The sequence below is a fragment of the Sturnira hondurensis genome, unplaced genomic scaffold, assembly GCF_014824575.4.
Source record: "Sturnira hondurensis isolate 20B ecotype Veracruz unplaced genomic scaffold, ASM1482457v3 Scaffold0016663, whole genome shotgun sequence".
NCBI classification, from domain to species: Eukaryota; Metazoa; Chordata; class Mammalia; order Chiroptera; family Phyllostomidae; genus Sturnira; species Sturnira hondurensis.
In genome coordinates this window covers 16,530,629-16,552,179 of record NW_028089294.1, presented here as the reverse complement: position 1 = coordinate 16,552,179, position 21,551 = coordinate 16,530,629, and the positions used below count along the sequence as shown (strand labels likewise).

Here is a 21,551-nt window from a genome sequence, read left to right as displayed (position 1 = left end):
TTACGTTACACAGGGACAGAAAGATATACGGCCACTGTGATAAACGCAATGAAGAAATATGGGGAAATGAGACAGAGTGAGCTGAGACAGGAACCCTTTTTAAACGAGGCGGTGGTGAAACGCTCTCAGAGACTCAGTGATGGTAGGAAGTGAACCAGGGGAAAGGCGGCAGGCCCACGGCAGCTGCGTTTGCTGTTCTCGGGTCAGCGAGTGAGCTGCGGTGGGAGTGGCCAGTACCGAACTGGGAGATGAAGCCCGTGTGTCCAGATCACAGAGGGCCATGGGCAGGAGCCTCCGTCCCATCCTGAATGTGGTGTGAAGCCAGTCTACGACTCTCAGTGGGAAATACAGCAATTCCAAATAATGTGGGAACACACTCTCCCCTCGAGGGAGTGGAGCCAAACTCCCCATTCCTGTGTGGCCTGCCCAAAATGACTTCCTTTCAAAGAGGCCGGGTGGGAAGGCAGGGGAGGAATTTTACTTTGGAAAAACCTGACAAATACATTCTCAGCCAGGCACCCAAGGTCAACAGCGACAGTGATAAATGATGCCGATCCTATGTACCCCTGATCCGACAGAAAAGGGGCACTTGCCAATCACGAGGAAAACATCATGCTAACCCCCCACAGGGAACATTCTACGGCATACGACCAACATTCCTCAAAACCAGCAAGGCCATCAAAAGCAAGGAAAGTCAGAGAAACAGTCACCACCCAGAGAGGGACCGAAGGAGACTCGACAACTAAGTACAACATGGCGTCTCGGATGAGATCCTGGGGCAGAAAAGGGGCCTTAGGTAAAAAACTAACAAGGTCTGAATAAAATACGGACCTCAGTTAACAATAATGTATCAATATGGGCTCATCATTTGCAACGAACCTGCCATATTAACGTAAGATGTCAGATTGGGAAACTGAGCATGAGCTGCATGGAAATTCTCTGTCCTCGCCTCACAGTTTTTCTGTAGGTCTGCAGTAAGAGTTTATTACGAACAACACTGCTCTTGCTGCCACATGGGGAATCTGCTGTGTGAGAATGGAAGTGGGTGGCCTGGTCAGGAATCCTGGGTTTTGCTACTGACTCGCTGTGGAAACCTTGGGTTATTTTGTTTTACTGGGCCTTTATTTTCTTGTCTGTCAAGTGGGGATATTTACAAAAAGAGATGTGAAGAGGATCACTTCCTCTGTTACATCAGCATTCTCTTAGGTTCCGGTAATCTCACAGAACTCCGTCATCTTTAATGAGATGGAGATACATCTGTGAAGTACAGGATGAGAGACACGACCCCCTTGAGTAAGACTGGGCACAAGTTACGCAACCAAGGGACGCCAACGCTCAGCGAACTGTAATCTCATAATATGCATTTCAGTGGCCTTCTAAAAATACAGGGTCCAGCACAAATAACACCCTTTTTAATTACAAAATCATGAGCATGTAATTCTGTAACATAGCAACATCATACTCAAGCACACCATATGACATTTTGGGTGGAATGCTCAAATTAAAACTATAAATTATTACAACCACATTATTACCCTCCCAACCACACTCAAGCAGGGGTTACTTCTGCCAGGCCCTGTAGACTGGAGGCTTCCCATCTGTATGAACTTGGTGAGGACAGATTCCAAAGAGAAGTGCCCGATACCAACCAGACTCCCCTGTGAATCGCAGAGGAAGTCCTGCCATCACTCCACGCCCACTCAGACCAACTGGAGGGCTGTGGATTACTAATCTCTCTCACCTTTCAAAACCCCAATAATGCCTTGTAGTGTGGTGGTCCCAAAGACTGGGAATTTTCTACTCATTTTGTACATAAAAATCAAGACATCAAAAACCAAGAGACTCTCATTCAGCAGGTCTGAGGAAAAGCCAAGAACCTAGTTTTTAATTGCTTCCCATGATTACAACGGCGGGTTTGCCACTCACTGTTTTTACGGGGGACTCTGAGTCCATGAGTGTGTGCAAACCGCCACATGGACACTGCTGATCTGTGATTCTGCAAAGCCGCAGGAGACTTCTGGAATGACGCATGCTGACACAGGAAGATGCTGTGGTGGGCGAAAGCATCTCGAAACTGCATGCAACTTAGTGGGACACACGGGCAAAAGTTTCCCCTTCCTCTCCACCTTTCTTCCAAGATTTCCACTGTGAGTTTTTAACTTTTTCATAAAGAAAATTACTTTAGAAATAAACCCCGAACACCTGAGTATATCTAAGGCTGGTGATGTTGGTGATAAAACTTTAAGAATTTACTGTTATTGTTATGACTTTCCACATATTGTAGTTTTGTTTTGTTTATTTCTTCAGAAAAACAGATTAGCTCTCCTGGCTCCTGTAGGCCCCTGGAATCTCTCCAGTTGAGGGTGAGCCTGCTGAGGGGCCAGTGGCCACCGCGTACCCCCAGGGAAGGGGACATGAGGGCTCCGATGCCGAAGCCCGCTACGGGGTGCAATGCCGACTGCTCGGATGAGTTAATGGTCTTTCTTAGTGGAGGAAGGTGTTTTTAAAAAAAATCAATGCAAAGTCTATCTAGCAGGCTATAAATTCTTCTGAGCACGACACACCCACTTTACCCAAAGCACTTGTATCAGTGAGAGATTAGCGGATTAGAAATCTTCTGTGTAACAGAAATCTAGTCTAGAACTTAAGCTGAGAGTTCTAATATTTATAAGACAACTATACTTCAGAAAATACACTGCAGATGAAAGGGGCCATATCAGTATTCAGTCTCAAGCCCACTCTAACAATTATCATTTTCACACGAATAAGAGAACTGGTATCAGAAGCTATAAGGTACAAACAGACTTATCTTGTTTGCAGTGAAGGGGACCTGCAATCTCCTATTCAGGGTCAAATGGCTTTGGAGCTTTAATTTATGGCATTTTGAAAGTACCGTGCAAAGTCAACAAGACTACATAATGGCATTAAATATACTTAATTTTAAAAACTCAACCGCGATGCCGTCTATCTCAACGAATTCGATTAATTTTGTTTATAAATTCTAACTGGTAAAATAATGTGAACAGTTGTGACTGATTGAGGGTATGTGTGAGGTTTAACTAATGAAACTCTGTGCTTTCCTCAGACTTTCTCCCTATTCTGTCCTATTTCACTAACCTTTAGAATTGCAATGTTAGAGTCTGATGTAGGGCCTAATATGAGATTGAAATTTTTTTTTTTAATTCTAAACAAATGCAAAGGAATACATTACTTTGGGGGGGGCATGGAGAAACAAAGCAAGATTCTCTGTTGGCAGCTTTCGTAACTCTACCTTCCGACAAAAAGGTAAACATGAATCGGTACACATTTCTATAGCAATACAGTGTGTTTGCAGTCCTGGGCGATCGGGCCTCCTGTCCAGCCCAGGTCACTCCGGGATTATTCTCTTACTGAACTCTCCCACTCTGGGCCTTGGCATATGTCGAAACACACCCCCGGGCACTCATTACAGTTTCTTTACCTGGTCACTGCTCACACGGCCTGTCGTTTTGGCTTCAGATCACTCCTACTTTCAGCTCTTTGCTTGTATTTGATGATTTTTAATGTTATAGGAAAGGACATTTTCCCTAAATTTGATTGTCTTGTTTACTGCTAGTAAATAGAATTTTTATATTGACTTTGTATCTTGCAACATTGTTATAAAGTCACAAATCTGTTCTACTAGTGTTTTGTAGATTCCTTAGAAATTTTCTATGCAATCTCATGTCACCTGCAAACAATAACAGTTGTACTTCTTCCTTTCTAACATTTAGGCCCTTCTTGTGACGTTGCATTGGCTGAGGCCTCCAGAACAGCCTTGAATAGGGGTGGCAGGAGGGGCCATCTTTGTCTCCTGAGAATACTGGGTCAGGAAAACATTCTCAAATTTAACCTTTCACTGTAATATGAGCTGTATGTTTTTTGTAGATAATCGTTACCATCTGAGGATGTTTTTTCTGCTCCTAGTGTATTGAGAAGTTGTATCGTAAATAATGATTATATTTTGTCACAGGCTTTTTCTGCATCTATTGAAATGGTCTTGTATTCTTCTTTGCACTGCTAATATGGGGAACTACACTGGCTGATTTTTGTGTATTAGATCAATTTGCATCCTAAAATAAATCTCACTTGTTTGTGGAGTATCATCCTGTTTGCAGACTGCTGCATTCTATTTGCTAATTTTTTTAAAAGAAGTTTTCTTTTAAAATATTTTATTTATTTATTTTTAGAGAGAAGGGAAAGGAGAGAGAAAGAGAGGGAGAGAAACATCAGTGTGTGGTTACCTCTCGCATGCACCCTACTGGGGACCTAGCCCACAACCCAGGCATGTGCCCTGACTGGGAATCGAACTGACGACCCCTTGTTTCACAGGCCGGCACTCCATCCACTGAGCCACACCAGCCAGGGCTCAGTTTGCTAATATGTTGTTAAGAAATGTTTATCCATGATCATAAGAGAATTTGGCCATCAGTTCCCTTTTCTTGTAATTGCCTTGTATTGTTTTGGTATTAGATTATAGGGGTCTGATGAAATGACTTGGAGGTGTTCCTTTTTCCTCTATTTTTTGTTAGAGTTTATGTCAGATTGTTATAATGTCTTTTTTATGAATATGAGAATATCTAACAGTTAAGCCATGTGAGCTTGAAGTGTTTCTTGTGGGAAATTATCAATACAATTTCTTTAACAGGTTTAAGACTAGCTAGATTTTCAGAGACTTCCGCCAAGATGGAGGCATAGGTGTAAACACTGTGCCTTCTCCCACAACCAAGTTTGAATAAAACAAAGGTTTGGAGAAACAAAGACACAACCAAAGGACAGAAAATTGAATTATACAGAAGTCTGACTACATCTAACCGTTCAATGGGGACGGTAAGAGGGGCGGAGCCAGCAGCGAGCAGGGTCGGGCAGGACAGGGCCCAAGACCCAGGCGTGCAGGCAGACAGTAACCAGTTGGGGTGCGGGGCAGACCTCGGGCGCATATTCGCGCACAGTGAGACAGACCATGCAGGCTCCAGGGGGCGAGGGCTGGCACACTCGCGAGCAGTGGGACAAAACGCGTGGGCTAGGTGACGGCAGCAACTGCGGCACCGGTGAGAGCCGTGGCGGCAGGCGGAGGACAGGACACCATAGTCCCTCTTTGACCCCGCTCCCACATACAGCATCACAACCCAGCGACTTAGTTGCCCTGCAATACCGGTGAGAGCCATTGTCGCTCTTTGACCCTGCCCCCACATACAACGTCACAACCCAGCGACTTAGTTGCCCTGTTCTAGTGAACACTTTAGGGCTCTGATCCTGCTATGGAACAGGCACGAACAACCCGAAAGATGGCACAAGAAGAACTCAAAGTCCAAGAGCCAATAACTCTCAGCGACCAAGAAATTGCCAGCCTCTCAGAAGCACAATTCAGGACACTATTTATCAGGATGCTCACAGAACTGGTAGATTATAGTCACAAATTAGAGGAACAAAGTCACAAATTAGAGGAAAATATGAAGGCTAAACTAATTGAAATGAAGGGAGATGCACAGGAAACCAATAGTGATGGAAAGGAAACTGGGACTCAAATCAATGGAATGGACCAGAAGGAAGAACAAAACATCCCACCAGAAAGGAATGAAGAAATGAGAATTCAAAAAAATGAGGAGAGGCTTAGGAACCTCCAGGACATCTTTAAACGTTCCAACATCCGAATTATAGGGGTACCAGAAGGGGGAAAGAAACAGCCACGAGTGGAAAACGTATTTGAACAAATAATAAAGGAGAACTTCCCCAGTCTGGCAAAGGAAATAGACTTCCAGGAAATCCAGGAAGCTCAGAGAGTGCCAAAGAAGTTGGACCCAAGAAGGAACACACCAAGGCACATCATAATTACATTAGCCAAGACCAAAATGAAGGAGAGAATCCTAGAAGCAGCAAGGGATAAGGGGACAGTCACCTACAAAGGAGTACCCATCAGACTGTCAGCAGATTTCTCAAAAGAGACCTTACAGGCAAGAAGGGGCTGGAAAGAAGTATTCCAAGTCATGAAATCCAAAGACCTACAGCCAAGATTGCTTTATCCAGCAAAGCTTTCATTTAGAATGGAAGGACAGATAAAGTGCTTCTCAGATAAGGTCAAGTTCAAGGAGTTCATCATTACCAAGCCCTTATTATATGAAATGCTAAAGGGACTTATATAAGAAAAAGAAGATGAAAAATATTAACAGTGAAAGGACAGCAAACACACAGCTATTAACAACCACACCTAAAACAAAAGCAAACCAAGAGGACAGCTAGATCAGGAGTGGAACCATAGAAATGAAGAACACATGGAGGGTTAGAAACAGGGGGGTGGGAGGGGGAGAAGGGGGGAGAAGGCACAGAAAATAGCATAGATGGTAGGTAGAAAATAGATAGGGGGGAGGGCGAGAATAGTGGGGAAAATATAGAATCCAAAGAACTTGAGACACGTGGCTATAAACTAAGGGGGGCAGAATGGTGGGGGAGGGAGGGTGCGGGTGGAAGGGAATGAAGGGGGGGAATAGAACAACTGTAATGGTATAATCAATAAAATATATTTAAAAAAAAGACTAGCTAGATTTTCTATTTATTTTTATGCCAGTATTGCTAATCTGTCTTTCAAGAAATCTGTCTATTTCATCTAGGTTGTTAAATTCACTGGCAAAAAGTAGCTCACGACATCCCCTTACCATCCTTCATAACGTCTGCAGGATCTGCAGCTACGTCCCATTCTCATTTATGATACTGGTAATTTGTGGTTTCTTCCTTTTTTTCTTGATCAGGATTTCTAGGGATTTATTACTTTTATTTATTTTTCTCCAGAGAACTAAATCGACTCTTTGATTTTCTGTTCTTGATTCGTTTTTTGAAGAGAGAATATCATAGATAAAATTCCAGACCACTGCCATCCCTTCCCTAAACCCACTCCTCTCCTTCTGGCCCCGAGGTGCGTATTCTCCTGGGTTTCAGGCTGACCGTTCCCCCAACACTTCATGTTAAAGTGATGCTAATCTGTGCTACTCTGCTGGAACCCTCTGTTCACTCACCACGTTTCCCGCCTCTGCAGCCAGCCGGGCAGCGTAGCGAGCTATAAGCCGGTGTTCCTCATCCAGTCGGCTGGGACTGTCCAGGACGCTGTCGAGGAGATAAAAATCAACAGGTGTCTCTTAAACATCCCCTCTTCTTGCTTCTCTTTCGGAAAGACAGACGGGAGAAGAACTTGTAAAAAGGATGGTAACAGAGGAAGTGGAGGCCTGGCCCACAGACGCCAATGGCAGTCTGAGACAGAGGGGACTTAGAGAACCGAGGCCACCATGCGTGTCACCTGTCTTCAGCAGCACATCCCACTGCCCTTACACTGGCAGATGGGCACTTCTTTTTCCATACGAGGACTGAGAAAAGACAGGGCATTTACAGAGTCTGACAGAGGGGTTTCCAATCCAATGTTCTAAAAAGAACTCATGACTTTTAGACATAAGTCTCGAACCCCAAAAGAGCAAGAGAAAGCTGGCGCATCATGACAAATGGCTGAAAAAAGTACAATTAACACGGGCCGAGCAACACAGAGGGCTTGGGCAGGCCCAGCAGCATGTGGTAAAGGTGGAGAGGCGTACAATGGTACTGGACCCCTTCTTTCAATGCCTCTTTTTCTTCCTTTACCATGCTTGTTTCACAATGCAGCCCCATCTCTGAGCCACTCAGTCCATCACTCTTTAAGGAGAGCTCCAGCACTTTAAAAATGTAAAGACCCACAGAGGTGGGATGTCAGGTAATGCCGCACCTGGATGAAAAACGGGTTCCTGAGTGGCAGGTCCGCTCTATGCTATGCAATGCAATGAATGAGCTGTGGGTGAAACAGCTGACTCCGTTAATCTAGCACATGACACCGACTGTCCTGTGTTTGTATCAGGGCAGCTCCTGAGGAACAGGGACATGACTGTATGATTCTCTTTGTGGAAGCCTGGCAGGAGCTTTAAGGTAACGGAGATAACAATGACGGACCAGAGCTGGCTGTGGTGGCTTGCTTCTACTTTGGCCCTACGTTCTTGGAGTTCTAAAAACCCTTGATTGGAATTTAGCAACCTGACGCATACTCTGAAAAAATCTGAAGACATGAGTTCAATACTCGTCCAACCTTGTGATGATAGTCACTGAGGGAAACCTGGGAAGGGTAGAGGCAGATTAACGGCTCCATCTGGCCTTCTCATGTATATGATCAACTGCATTTTTCCTAGATGTTTTTCAGCTTTCTATATTTCTATCTCTGGCTAATTCTGTAAGTTTAGTCTTTCCTCTAGGATAGATAATTTTGTTGGAATAGGCTTTAAAGTCCTCTGTCTATGACACTTCTGAACCCTTAGTAACTTTAGGTGTGCAAACGTCAGTCTCCAACGTGTACAATCACCCTCTCGAAAGATGATCGCACAACAAGAACCTGCTGCCATCGGCCGACTTTAACATCTCCGGGCCAAGGCCCCACGGTCTGGGCTGAAATGTATTTGTGCTTTAAAGGTGTTTGTCTGACACAAGGGAACTACCTTCATCCTTTAAATAAACAACAGAAATTAGTATTTCACAATACAAGTAGGTAATATTATGGAGGGACTGGCAGCCTAAGAAGTGGGATTTAACATGGTTAATGTCTGTTTCTCAGCAAGGACCACCACGCTCCTCTGCGCAGACGAGCTCCTTCTCCAGCACATTCCATCTCCCAGGGAAGGTCAACCCTGCTTGTCATTCACACCCAACGGTGGACAACATGGTTGCTCTAATTGAGTCTGCTTTCCAGCCAGAAACTAGAACTTTATGTTGATGAGAGGTTTTAAGGTCAATGAAAATTATAAGGGAAATTAGAAAGGCCCCCTATTCTTCTTGAACTGAATTCATTTGCCGAATTAGCCATGAAATTTCTGATTTCTGATTTCTTCGAGGAAGTACGAAGCTCAAGTCCTTAGAGTATGGATCGGGAAGAGATGTAGTACTCACCACATCTTCACATTCTCCCAGGGTCCCTGGCCACGGATTCTTGAGCAGGGAGCCTTATCCCTAAGCCAAAGATGTGAGGACCTGGGCTAAACCTACCATAAATCTTCTTGGGCTGACATATCAGGTGGCAGTTGCTGTCCAACATCCAGTTGCCACTTTCCCCGTGGAAACTTTTAACCACCTGGACAACTGCCCCAACTGATTTTAAGTGAGCTGTGCTGCCAGGGGTGAGGATGAGACAGCTGTGCTCCTACAGGCCAAGGGGCAGGGCAGAGTGCCCGGGAATCACTCTGCTGGACGAGAAGACACTGTCTGTGACACGATGCATGAGCATCAGCCAGGCCCTGACTTCCCTCCTGTGGGGCGAACACACTTGGGAAGCAGGAGAACCCTACAGTTCTCCTAAGAACCCTGAGGCTCTACAGATAGGTAAATAAATTCCAAAAAATATCAATGCTATTTAGTCATATTAGGGAAACTGTGGGAAATAATATGAAGTATGATATTAACAGTCCTTTTAAAATACATGCATTTCTCATTGACTATTAATTTATCTGTTGTCCTGGGGAATAAGAGTTACCTTCTCATGGAACCATGGTATGCTATGGGCAAAACGAAGATCAAAATTTAAGGCTCCAGCCGCCCTTATGTACTTAGTTTATGAATTATGGGGTCTCCCCGCCAAGACTAAGAATCTCATATTGTTGGGTACAGTGACTCTGCCACACAGAGCAGCTGGGATGGCCTTGAGTGACTCACCTTTCACCTGCATTCTCCTTGCAGAACGCTGGTGGGTGTGGCCACGGCACAGGCAGGTGGCTGGGTCTGCCTGAATGTGACAGCATTTTGTTTGGTATGAACTCTGTTAAAGGGTTACCTTCGAGGTGGTTAGTGGTCATCAAACTATTTTCCATCCGAACCCACTGAAGGGTAGGTCACATTCCCATATTAAGAATGAGTCACGGTCACAGTCTTCAGGGAGAGGGGCAGTGGGGCTAGTACAGTCCATATAATCATTACAATACGAGGAGGCGTGCATCATTGGGAAAAGTCCCTAAGGCGCCGGACAATGATCCAATGCCACTGTTGAAAGCACTGGTTTAAATGACTGATAATGATAGACTTGGGGGAAGAGGTGGCGGTGTGACATGGGAAGATGTGACAGGGTAGTGGCACTGACGATTAGACAAAGTGCAATGTGCGTGGGTTGACTGACCTAAGCTTTGAGTATCTACAGAAATATTTTGTTATTTAGGCCAGAGTGAACAGTAAAAGGCTCATCAAATCTCCTGTGGATGTACATCTTCGGGGGCGCCTATCTCTCCAAGGTTTGGATATTCTTTAAGTACAATCTGAAGGAAGCGAGCTCCACTTCACAGGAGAATTTTGACTATATGTTTAGGTAAGTGCCTGGGCTTGGCAAGGCTCCTTCTCCTTTAGAAGTTAATGCGTTAGCAATAACACAAATGCTGCCAAACGTTGCTGGGAGCTTCTCAAGCAAAACCCCGTGCAGAGCTTTTTCCAGCTGGCACCCTGGGCAGCACGGCTCTCCCACCCTCTGCTCAGCCCCGGGTTCCCCGCCCGCTGCCGCCCTCCCACTGACCGTGCACAGTGCTGCAGACGGGCCACATAGGAGGCTATCAGCGCGTGCTCATCGGCCAGGTGACTGGGTATATCCTGGCTATAGTGCAACCTAGGAACAGCGGAGGCAAGGACAGTAGGCATGACACACACACAGAGCGAGAAATGAACATGAATTAAAAATGGGCAAACTTCAAAGAAACATAGAAAAAAATAAATCATAAGACAAGTTAAAAAAAACCCACGATGCAGAATGGAATGTGGTGTTAGACCATAGGGAATGTGTTTCATGAATCCTTTGACAAAAGTAGTCCCTTAGCAGACGGCTTTGGCCACCTGACACCACAACCCTTGAGAAAAGAAACCACGGAGGGGTCACCAAGGAGCCTTGCCCTGCAGTCCTGTCCAGGTTCTGGGCTCCGTGACGGATGCACCTTTAAGGGAAGGCTGGCTGGCACGAGAACAGGCAAAGTGGGTCTACCTGACACCACCACGTGGCCCCCTCCTGCTTTCATCGCCTTTGTCTACATGTAAGAGTTGTCAGTGATGCCTCAGGGTAGCAGCGAAACCTCCGCATTTCTGTAAGGATACTTACTGCCTTTAGCATTGTTCTGTTTTCTCCCACACAACGGGTACTTAAACCAAACTTGTTAGAGCTGTTTCTCAGTGTGAGACACACTTCACACATTCCAAGCGAGGCGCTCTCTTCTAGATTGATGGAAGGTCCTTGAACGCACTATCTTTTTTTAAATAAATACTTTTTATGCTAAAATATGCACAAAGTAGAGAGTAATCCAATGACTACCCTTCATGTACCCATCACCAAAAATTAGCACTTTCCTACTTGTTTGCTCTAGCTTTTCGTTTCCTAAGTTTGTGCAGGAAAGGTGGTTACAGCAAATCCCAGACAACCTAGTATTTGCCTCAGAGATACTTAATTTAAATAACCTCAATGCCATTATCACACCTAAAAATTTAACAAAAATATTTAAACTCAGCCCATCTCAAAATTTCACCAATCTTTAAAAAAAAATACTTTTACAGTTAAAATCAAGATCCAAACAAGGTCCACAGACCTTGCAATTGGTTGACTTTCTGTTTTTAATCTATAACAGTTTCTCCTTTTCCATTTCTGTCATTTATTTGTGAAAACAGGCTGTCTCTAGCATACCCTATATTCTGTATTTAACTGGCTATTTCCTGTGGTGTCATTTAATTTGTCCCTCCATCCTCTGTGATTAGACATAAATGCCTGATTAAAGTTTTTGCTTTTTTTGGTTTGTTTTTGGAGGTGGGAAGGGGCTAGAATCCACCATAGGCAATATGGTGGACTTACAAATCAAATAGGAGGCACACGATGGAATGTGAATGTTGACCACTGGGTTCAGATGTTACTGGTCACATGTCTCTGTTACGAAGTCCCCCGTCAACTTCACACATGGTGGTCTCTGCATTTACTGATGCTCTTGACTACATTCATTGTTTCATTAGCAGTTACAAAGTGTTGATTTTCTCCATTTATAACTTTCCTCTATTTGTTTGTTTTGAAATAGTGCTCACTTGGAAAAAGTAAAACAAATGATTAGTGTTTCTAATTACTTAACAAAATTCAGGACAATGAGTTAGTTGGTACCCCAGCAAACTCCAATGGTTACCAAGGGCTATTCTGTTTTGGTATCACATGAACTCACAGATCTGAAGGTATCTGATGTGCTTTGATCAGTTACAATCATCTTTTTGTTGCTCAGATTGTCCTATCTTTGGTCAGTGGGAGCCCTGTAGGCAGTAGGTTCCTGTGTTCTTCTGACATATGCAGTAGCTCTCACTAGGTTTCTTGCTTGGGACAATAGAATGTCTAGTCCCATCTTGTGTCTATCATACCCTACACTTGAAATCCACCATTTTTCCAAGGACTTCGCGTTCCCTTTACTGGAAAGGAGTGTTAGAGACCACAGTCAGGGGCCTAGGGTGCTCACTATTCCTGGGTTCACCGCTTCCAGACCTTTCCAGGGGGTAAAGCTAGTAACTTTATATATTTTATAAAGTAAAATTCTCAGTACTTTCAGATGCCATTCCATTTTCTCTTAGCTTGCATTGTTTTTAATGAGAAGTCATGGAAAAATCTTGTCTTTGTTCCCCTATACGTGACATCATTTTTTGTTTAGCTGCTTTGAATATTTTCTCTTTATCACTGGTTTTTAGCAATTTGATTGTGATGTGCCTTGGTATGGTTTTCTCTAATTATCCCATGTACAGTTTATTGAGCTTCTTGTATATGTGTGTTTATAACCTTCATTTATTTGGAAAAAATTTATTTTCTTAACTATTTTTTCTCTCCTTCCTCTGTTAAGCTGCTTGACATTGTTCTACAAGTCACTGATGACACTGCTTGTTTTCCAACTTTTCCCTTCTCTGTGGGTCATTTGTTTCCTTCATTTTGGGTTTGTCTTCAAGTTCAGTGGACTTCTCACCTGCATTCTGGTCTAGTAGGTCAATCCTCTGAATTTTTCATATAGGTATTATTCTTTTCAACTCCAGAAGTTGTTTTTTAATTTAAAATTTTAAGTAGGAAGTTAGAATTAAACTTATACTTGGTTTTTCTTTATTTCTTCCATTTTTTGCTTTAATATGTTCATATTTTCCATTATATTCTTTGGTATTTATCATGGCTGTTTTAAAGTCTCTATCTGCTAATTGCCTAATGGCTGTTATTTCTGGCCGTTTTTATATTAACTGATCTTCTCCTGGTTATAGGCCATACTTTCCTGCTTCTTCCTATGGCTTCTAATTTTTTACTGGATGATGGAAATTGTGAGTATTATGTTGGTGAATGTCTGGATTAAAATTTAAAAAAATTTTTAAAGATTTTATTTATCTTTAGAGAGGAAGGGAAGGAGAGGAGAGAAATATCAATGTATGGTTGCCTCTCATGAGTCCCCTGCTGGGAACTGGCCTGCAACCCAGGCATGTGCCCTGACTGGGAATTGAACCGTGATCGTGTGGTTCGCAGGCCTGCGCTCAATCCACTGAGCTACACCAGCCAGGGCTAAAAAAACTTTTTTTGAATGTCTGGATTTTGATGCCTTCCTCCAAAGGATCTGTTAGCTCATTTACTTGTGGACAGCTGGATCCTTATGAGGCTTGGATTTAAGTTTCATCAGTGCAGATCCAGGGGAACCTTTACCTAGGACTATTTTGGTCTTTCTCCTAGGACTCTCTGGGTCTTTACTGAATGCCTCAAGCATTCAATGACGTCTCTCTACCACGGTGGCTGAAACTCAACCACTGCGTAATCCCAGGTACTTATTCCACTTTCGAATTCCTCAGGGGCTGTAATTTCCCAGGTAGTTGTTCTTTGCTATTCTTGTGAAATCTCATTCTATGCGAATATAGCTTCGTTTTCATCCAAAGACCCCAGAGTCCTCTATGCAGGTTTATGGAGATCTTTCTCTGCACACCTCCTGCATGCTGGTGATCTGCTCCATAAACTCCTGCCTCCCCAGACATCAACCTCTGTCTCCTAATTCTCAGCAAGACTGCCTTGCTCGAGTTACACCCCGCACTGGAGCTGGGCAAATGCCTCTCTGCAGAAAGTCTGGACAGTCACAGCAATCTCCTCATTTGTTTCTCATCCCTCAGAGATCAGCCCTGCCTTATTTACCTTCTGACTTCTGAAAACAGTTGTTATATTCAGACTGGTTATATTCAGCAGTTTATAGTGGAAGAGTCAACCTGAGGCCAGCTACTTCATCAGGACCAAAGTGAAGGTTCTCTTTATAGGAACTCATTTTTATCATCCTTTTGTAAAGCACTGATCCACTTCAAACTAGAAATTACAATAAAACTGCTTCTTTAGGGCAGACATTGAGAAGTAGTGCTGTATAACCTGGTAGGCAGGCCATTGTCAGGGTTTTAGTTTTCACTCTAAGGTGCAATGTTACTGGAGGACTTTGAGCAGAGGTGAGCTATGACGCAGCTTATACAGTAAAAGGCTCATTTGAAGATAAAGTGCCAGAGAGCAGGGAAGAAGCAGCTAGTAGGAAGGCTGCTGCGTCATTCCAGGGGAGAGACAGAAGAGGCTAGGAAAACAGTAGTAGCAGAAGTGGTAAGAAACAGCAAGATCTTGGACATATTTTGAGGGTATTTTTGGATGAAGCTAATCTAATAATCCGACAGATTAGATGGGACAAGGATCAAAGATTCTGACTTAGCAACCAGAACTGCCATTAACTGAGGCAGGGGAAGACATGGGAGAAGCAGGTCCAGTGGGGAAAGATACAGTACTCAGCTCGACACATGCTAATTGTGAGATACGTGTGAAATAGCCAAGTGAAAATACTGCCTAGGAGGAGAGTGTAAGGGAAAGGGCCGGGGCCAGAAAAATAAGTTTGGGAGTCACCAGTATGTAGACAGTATTAAAGCTGGGAGTCTAGATAGGATTCCCCACTATGAGTGAGTACAGACAAAAGTGAGAAGTGGTCCCTCTGGTACACTAATGTCTAGAGTTCAAAGAAGTATGAAAAAGCCAGCAGAGGAAGCTGAGAAGGGATAAGAGAAAAACCAGAAGGGCAGGATACCTGGGAGCGAGGGCAGAAAGCGTTTCAAGTAGAAGAAAGTGATCCTCTAGGTCAACTCCCGCTGACAGATCAAGCACGATAAGCCCTGAGACTCCCCCCTGGATTCACACTGAGGAAGTCACCAGTCTCCTGGACAGAAACGGCTCTGGCAGAGTAACGGGAAGTGGAAACCTGACCAGGGGACGGCAGAACAGAGATGAGGCGGGCACTACAGAAGCAACAGGCCGCTGAGCTCTGCCGGCTTCGTGTGAGGACTGCTATTCAGAACCGGTGTTGTCTGCCAGATAACTAGGGGTCTAAGCCAAAAGGAAAAGCATTATCCCAGCAACCTATGGTAGCCGAAGAAATTAAGTGTCCACGTATTTTCACATTCAAAACTGTACCCGATTTCCAGATTTACTTTTTGAATTCAAACTTTCCCTTTTGGACAAAATCCGTATATATTACTGTATATGTAAATTATAAATATACACGAGCTTGTTTTTGTTTGCATCAACCTGAGTTAGAACTGCTGATGGGTTTACCTTAAATGCGTGAATGGAAATGGACTTTAATCCCAACCCAGGAGCAGTTAAAAGCTGGAGGTCTGCCCAGGCTATAGGATGGACTCTGGAACCTGGCCAGCAGCGAGGACCCTGCCGTTCCATACGAGTTATGTGTTAATTTTCAATTACTCTGCTTTCTTCTCTTTCAAAAAAATATTGGAGGGGAAAAAAAATCCCTGTGTTGCCATGGAGAGATTCTCATGAATTCACACAGCCTAGTTGCTCCATGACCATGCTGAAACCTTCATTACTGGGCTTTTCAACCAAATTTTGTTTTTCTTATTTCACAGGAAGGATGAGAATCAGTGGCATGACTCCAGAAATGGACAGCTTCTGGCTCAACCAACTCTACTTTGCCACCTTTCTCGATTTCCCTAACATCTCTCCTGTTCTCAGTTTAAAAACACAGCAGCTTGTGGCCTTCGTCACTTCACTGTGGTCTGCTGATAACAAGGTAAACTATTCACCTGGCACCCAAGCAGAAAGCCTTTTTAACACTAATTACGTCTCCTAATTTGGTCAGAAATAATACTTTTACGGTGGAATCTTCTGGCCTTTAAAAACTGCTTGCCTTCTTGTGAAGCTGGTGTTATAGTAACGTAAAAAATTCCAACTGATAATATTCTGCCTTTTCTTAAGGTTCCTAGCAATCGGTGACTATTCAGAATTAGCGGCCTACCTGGCCCTCACCTGGACCAATGGACCTAACCTAGTTATCTGGGGCCCTGTGCTGCCTGCAGGGGGTAGATGACACTCCTGAGAAAGGCTTGCATGCATTTGCAGTTGTTTATGGAGGGCTGTACTATGCGAAGAAGGAAAACTCTGGAAATGTCAATGTGTATGGGAAGTGTGCGAGGGCTTGTTTGTGTGGGCATTGTGCATGCTTTTGCACACATCTGTGTGCTGGGTAGCAAAACAGTAGCCTGCCAACAATCTGCGTTATTTTTCTTTCCCAGGATCGCTCTCTTCTGTTCTTAGCGGTGCAACTCATCACACACATACAAGGATGGGCAGTCGTACAGTCCTTGGAGCTTTCTCATCCATGGGAGAAGCACAGCATCTTGAGTGACAGGCGCTGGATGTGTGCCTGAAGTGTCGGCAGTAATGAGAAGGAGCTGTCCCGCAGTACAGGAGAAGGAAGACTGCGGAGGCAGGCGACGCAGGGCATCCTGGGGCAGTTCAGCTGCCCCTGTGACCCAGGGGCACTTCTGCCCTTCCCTTTCTGCTTCTGCCTTTGTGGGTTTGTGCCTTCCTCCACTTCTTTGCTTGAGTGAGAACACATAGCATGAGATCTATCCCCTTACATTTCTAAGGGTACAGTACAGCAGTGTTAATTATAATGGTTTCATCTTGCTTAACTGGGTTTGTGCCTTTTAAAGTTAAATTTTAATACCTGAAGCTAAGAGTTGATACAAATATATCAACCAACTTTTTTGCACAAAGCAAAAAGTTTTACACTGAATGTTTTTGTTATTGCCATAGTTGACAGGAAATGTCCACAGACTTCTTGTCATCTTTTTGTTTAACAATCTAAGGGAAAAGAGGTCGGTGTCCCCAACTAAACAGTCAGTTACTGCATGTCTTAAAAATCCTTGCAGCTCGCAGGTCGAAACTTGCTGCTCTGGCGTGATGCAGCGTGCAGAGGACACGTTACAGAGCTGTACACGTGAAACCTGAATGGTTTTATTAACCAATGTCACTCCTGATAAATTCAACTTAAAAAAGAGAAAAATAAGTAAATACATACGTTGAGAATGTAAAACAACAAAAAGTCTACGCTCTAGTGCACGGTACTGCTCATCTTCGCCCACCAGGCGCAGCGTGGCCACCCCCTGCCTGCAGTGTTTCAACAAGGCGGTGGGCAAGCGCTCTCACCGGGTCAGGGTCTGGAGTCTCCACGTGGGCTACACTGTGCTGTCGGGTCACTCTGATCTAGGAAGTCCCCAAATCCTCTGTTCCAGGGGAGCCCGCCTACGGTTTACTACTAGCTTCTTCCTAAGGCTATTTTCCACACCTGCCTGATGATAAGAATCCCCTGGAATTCCTGCCGAATGTGTAGCTCCTGTGGATCTCAGGATTCACTGGGTTTGATGTGGTCCCAGCTGGTTGTATCTTTAATGAGTGACCCAGGTGACTGTTTGCATCAGTCAAGTTTGGGAAACATGCTCTGGGCATTCCCATGCAATGGGAACTAACAGAGTTGATCTTCGTATCGTATAGTAAGTACTCACTCAGTGTTGTGGGTAGGTTCTTGGAACGGTGGCAAAATGATGTATAGTGAAACCAATTTCACCACAGGCTAACGGATATAAACAAGACAAGTTCCGAAGGCATCCTACCAGCAGGATAATGAAAGGACATTGAATGAAGCAATGCCATTTGAGGACCTGCTGTATATTACATATTAAGTCAAAGTATTAGTAACCAGATGATATTTCTGTAGCTGAATGAACCCAAAGCAATCAGTACCTTGTGGCACAAAGTGATTTCCTGCGGGAAGGACTTGGCGAGTGGGTTGAAATGCTTTTGTTGTCGTTTCCTTTCTAAGTGATGAGTATGAGAAAGAATTCTTTAATGGCTGCACCCCTGAGGGAGTTTCTGCATTGCTCTAGTCAGGCAACGGCTTAAAACCAATCGAAAGTGAGCCACGTTATATAGTTCTTTTAAGTTCTGCCCAAGAGAATTTTGGAGTAAAGTAAATTAAATAAAGAGAAAGGAGACACATAGTTCTAGTTCCTCGAAGGCCCATAAAGGAAACTAGTTGTACAGCTACAAGAGGGGCCTGTGCTTTTCAACTTCGATGTTTGTGAATCATGTACAGAACGACCTGGGAGAATGTAAAGAATTACTTTACACAGTCCCATCAGGACACAGAATCCATCTTTGACACTCAAAGAACCCCAATGAAAGAGTGTTGAAATTCATGATTATCAAAATGTTTTTAATGTTCAGAAAAAGATCTCAAACACGCCTCATTTGTTTTGACACTGTGTTCGCTGCTTGTCACAAATGCGGAGTTTCCACCTCAAGGCACCACTCAAAACAGACTCCGTCAGAGGCTATATTTAGGAGTAAGTAGGAAAATAAATAAGTAAAAAGTAGAAAATAATATTAAAAGAGAGTCAAAGGAGGAGAAAGCGAGCCAGTCCTTTCTGCCCTGTGGAATGCTCTGCTTCCCACCCAGACGCCTGTCCCTAAATCTGCATGGCGACTGAGGCGCGAGCCGTGACACATACCTCTTGGTGGGAGTGGGTGCTCCGGAGGACATGTGGCTCACCATGGTGTCGTTCATGTTGGCCAGAGGGCGAGGAGGACTGAAAAAAAGAAAGACATTTACGTTATATTAATAATCACCAGCGTGACTAGGGGAAATCGAATGAAGAATGATAAGACAAAAGAACTAACCATCATTCCTGAGAAGCACAGTGGGACCCACAGGAAGAGCGGGCAGGAAAAAAACCCATCGATACTTCCCACCTAAGGTAAGTTCCACAGAAAGGGCTCCCCCAGTGAGGCCAGACGTGCCAGGAGGCGCGTTCCGCCATCACACACATGCCACTGCGAGATGGAACACCGGGCCTTTTGCTTCGTTGTTTGAACGCAGGACATCTGAGCTCTGCCACTTCGTTAGCTCTCTGCTTGTTAGTGTTCACGGGACTCCTGGGAGCGTGGCGTTTATGCTGCATCACACAGGTCACGATGGCACCTGAGACTGGAGCTCGCTGCCTTCCCTCAGACTTAGCTTGCATACTTTTTACCAAAACAATTGAACTGTTAAATACTAAATTCCTCCATTAATCCTTTACTAGACTCTTAACGACCCCCGCTGGGGAACAATGAACCACATTTTATACTTATACTCCAGTTACAATGCTTCCTTTTCTAGCCTAATCCAAATTTAAATTTTTGATAACTTGTCTTTAACTGCTGGTTTTCTGGACTCAAGGCCTATTTCTCCCTCTTGTGTCTGGAATAAATGAATGAATCCAAACTTACCGAAAGGAACCTATGATTTGGCCTTTCAGGCAGGTGTCAGCCCCGCCCGCCCCACCATGATCACGTGACTATTGCCACTTTCTCCTGGGAAATCTCATACTTCCTCTCCAAAAGTGAACAAGTACTTTTCAGAGAAATTTGTCCATCAAAATCAGAAAAGTAAAGCAGAAGAGTCCTTCTCTCATATTCAGGAGTCCTGATAACTATCTCCTGGACTCTCCCTGTCTGTAAGAGTTAATTACGTAAAATGTTTTTGTAGAGGTTACACTTAGCAAGTCTTGGTAAATATTATGGGACCAAAACCTTCATTGTTTTGCAGATTTCATAGTGCATTCTAATAAAGTCTCAAGGGAAGTTTTTCAGGTAGAGCCAAGGGCCCCAGATGAAAGAAAGGTTAAGAGGGATGAATGGATCAACCCATCCGTGTATATCTACATCTGTCTCTCTAGGCACTTTGTTTTTAAAGCCAATTTCATTTCTGGGTGGGGGAGTATTTTTTATAATTTCCCATTTAATGGAGAGGACCAAAGACAGCAAGTAATTTGCGGGCAACAGATTGAGGTCTGCTGGTTTCGAAGCCATACCACTCCGCTTGCTGTCAGACACCTCCCCTTGCAGGGCAGGCCCCTAAGCCAGGCGTTCAGGACTGAAGCCTGCCTTGCCTTTATGGGCTAGATTTCAAATCCACATTATTTATCCCACTACCTGTCTTCCAAACACATGCCCGGTTTTGTCCCTAAACTTTGAAGTCTATTAACACTCCTGGCTTTGTTGAATAATAATCAATCAATTGCTTTAGGTTGATTAATAATGAAAGTGAACATCAACTCAAAAACTTGGTTTTTAGTCCTAAATTTACACTTTGCCACTTGTTCTTTTAAATCAATTGTCCAAACGGGACAAGGAGACAATTCCTATGAAAGAAGCAAATCTAGCCTCATAGCTTTTCGCCCTTTAGGGCCCCACAAACATCCTGGTCCTGGAAACAGAACGGACTTTGCTTCCCTAATACATTATTATTAGCAACCCCTTCCAAAGCAAGATAAGGACACATTCACACTGCTTTCAAAACTAACACAGGTCACTGCTCTCTGAACCCTGCCATGCTTTATATGGTCCCCACCTGGTAACCCGTCCCCCACGTCCAGGGCCACCTTGCTCCCCTGTCTAGGTTTCCTTGCAAACACATATTTTGGCCAAAAAACACAGCCATTAGAAATATTCGGTTTCACGGAGTACTGCACTTTTGCTGCAATAGTTTGGTAACAACAGAATCACTGAGAAGACCCTGGAGACTGCCACACAGCGGTCCCTTTGAAGACCTGCCTGACTCCGCCCCACCTGCTTCTCACCTGGCTGATCAGAGGGGCCAGCTGTAACACAGAAGGTCTTTCTTTTGGCCGACTGTCAACATACTCCTGCCTGGCCGTGGTGCGGCATCTAGGGAAGAGTCACAGGCCGCCCTTTCACTGGTATTCACTGCCCTCTCCTGCCGTCTCTCCTCTGTGGGAGGCACAGAAGATCTTGCTTTCTTGGGGATGAGAAGATATCCAAGAGGAATACGAGACAACTAGAGGACCAGAACTGCCCGTAGGAGGAAAGAGTCTCTGAGGATCGGGTTTCACAGGCTTGATGATGAGGACATGGCCACGTGCATCACTAAGGGCTGGTACCTTAAGCCCAGTGTGACCTGGCTGGACTGGGCAGAGAGGGATGGAATCAACCACAGTGCTGCGGAGGTCCTGGAGACACCGACGAACAACTTCTACAGGGGGTTCTCCATCCTGAAATACCATCAAGTTATTGATGGTAACTTTTCTCACCCATCGAGTTGGACGAGAAATATGTCCGCCGCATAACAGAGACAGACATGAACAATCGGCCT

General features: G+C 44.3%; 1 protein-coding gene across 10 annotated transcripts in view; it reads right to left on the bottom strand.

Moving 5' to 3' along the window:
- The window catches only part of DTNB (dystrobrevin beta), a 171,358-nt gene that overhangs the window by 40,705 nt on the left and 109,102 nt on the right, over window positions 1-21,551 (bottom strand). For 8 of the 10 annotated variants that reach the window (XM_037066786.1, XM_037066784.1, XM_037066785.1 and 5 more), the window contains exons 10-12: window positions 18,907-18,984; window positions 10,571-10,660; window positions 7,029-7,116 (exon numbers count right to left, since the gene is read on the bottom strand). In XM_037066786.1, coding sequence (XP_036922681.1) covers window positions 7,029-7,116; window positions 10,571-10,660; window positions 18,907-18,984 — 256 coding nt within the window. The remainder of the gene's footprint in view (window positions 1-7,028; window positions 7,117-10,570; window positions 10,661-18,906; window positions 18,985-21,551) is intronic. The other 2 variants (XM_037066792.1, XM_037066793.1) reach the window with 1 other exon arrangement.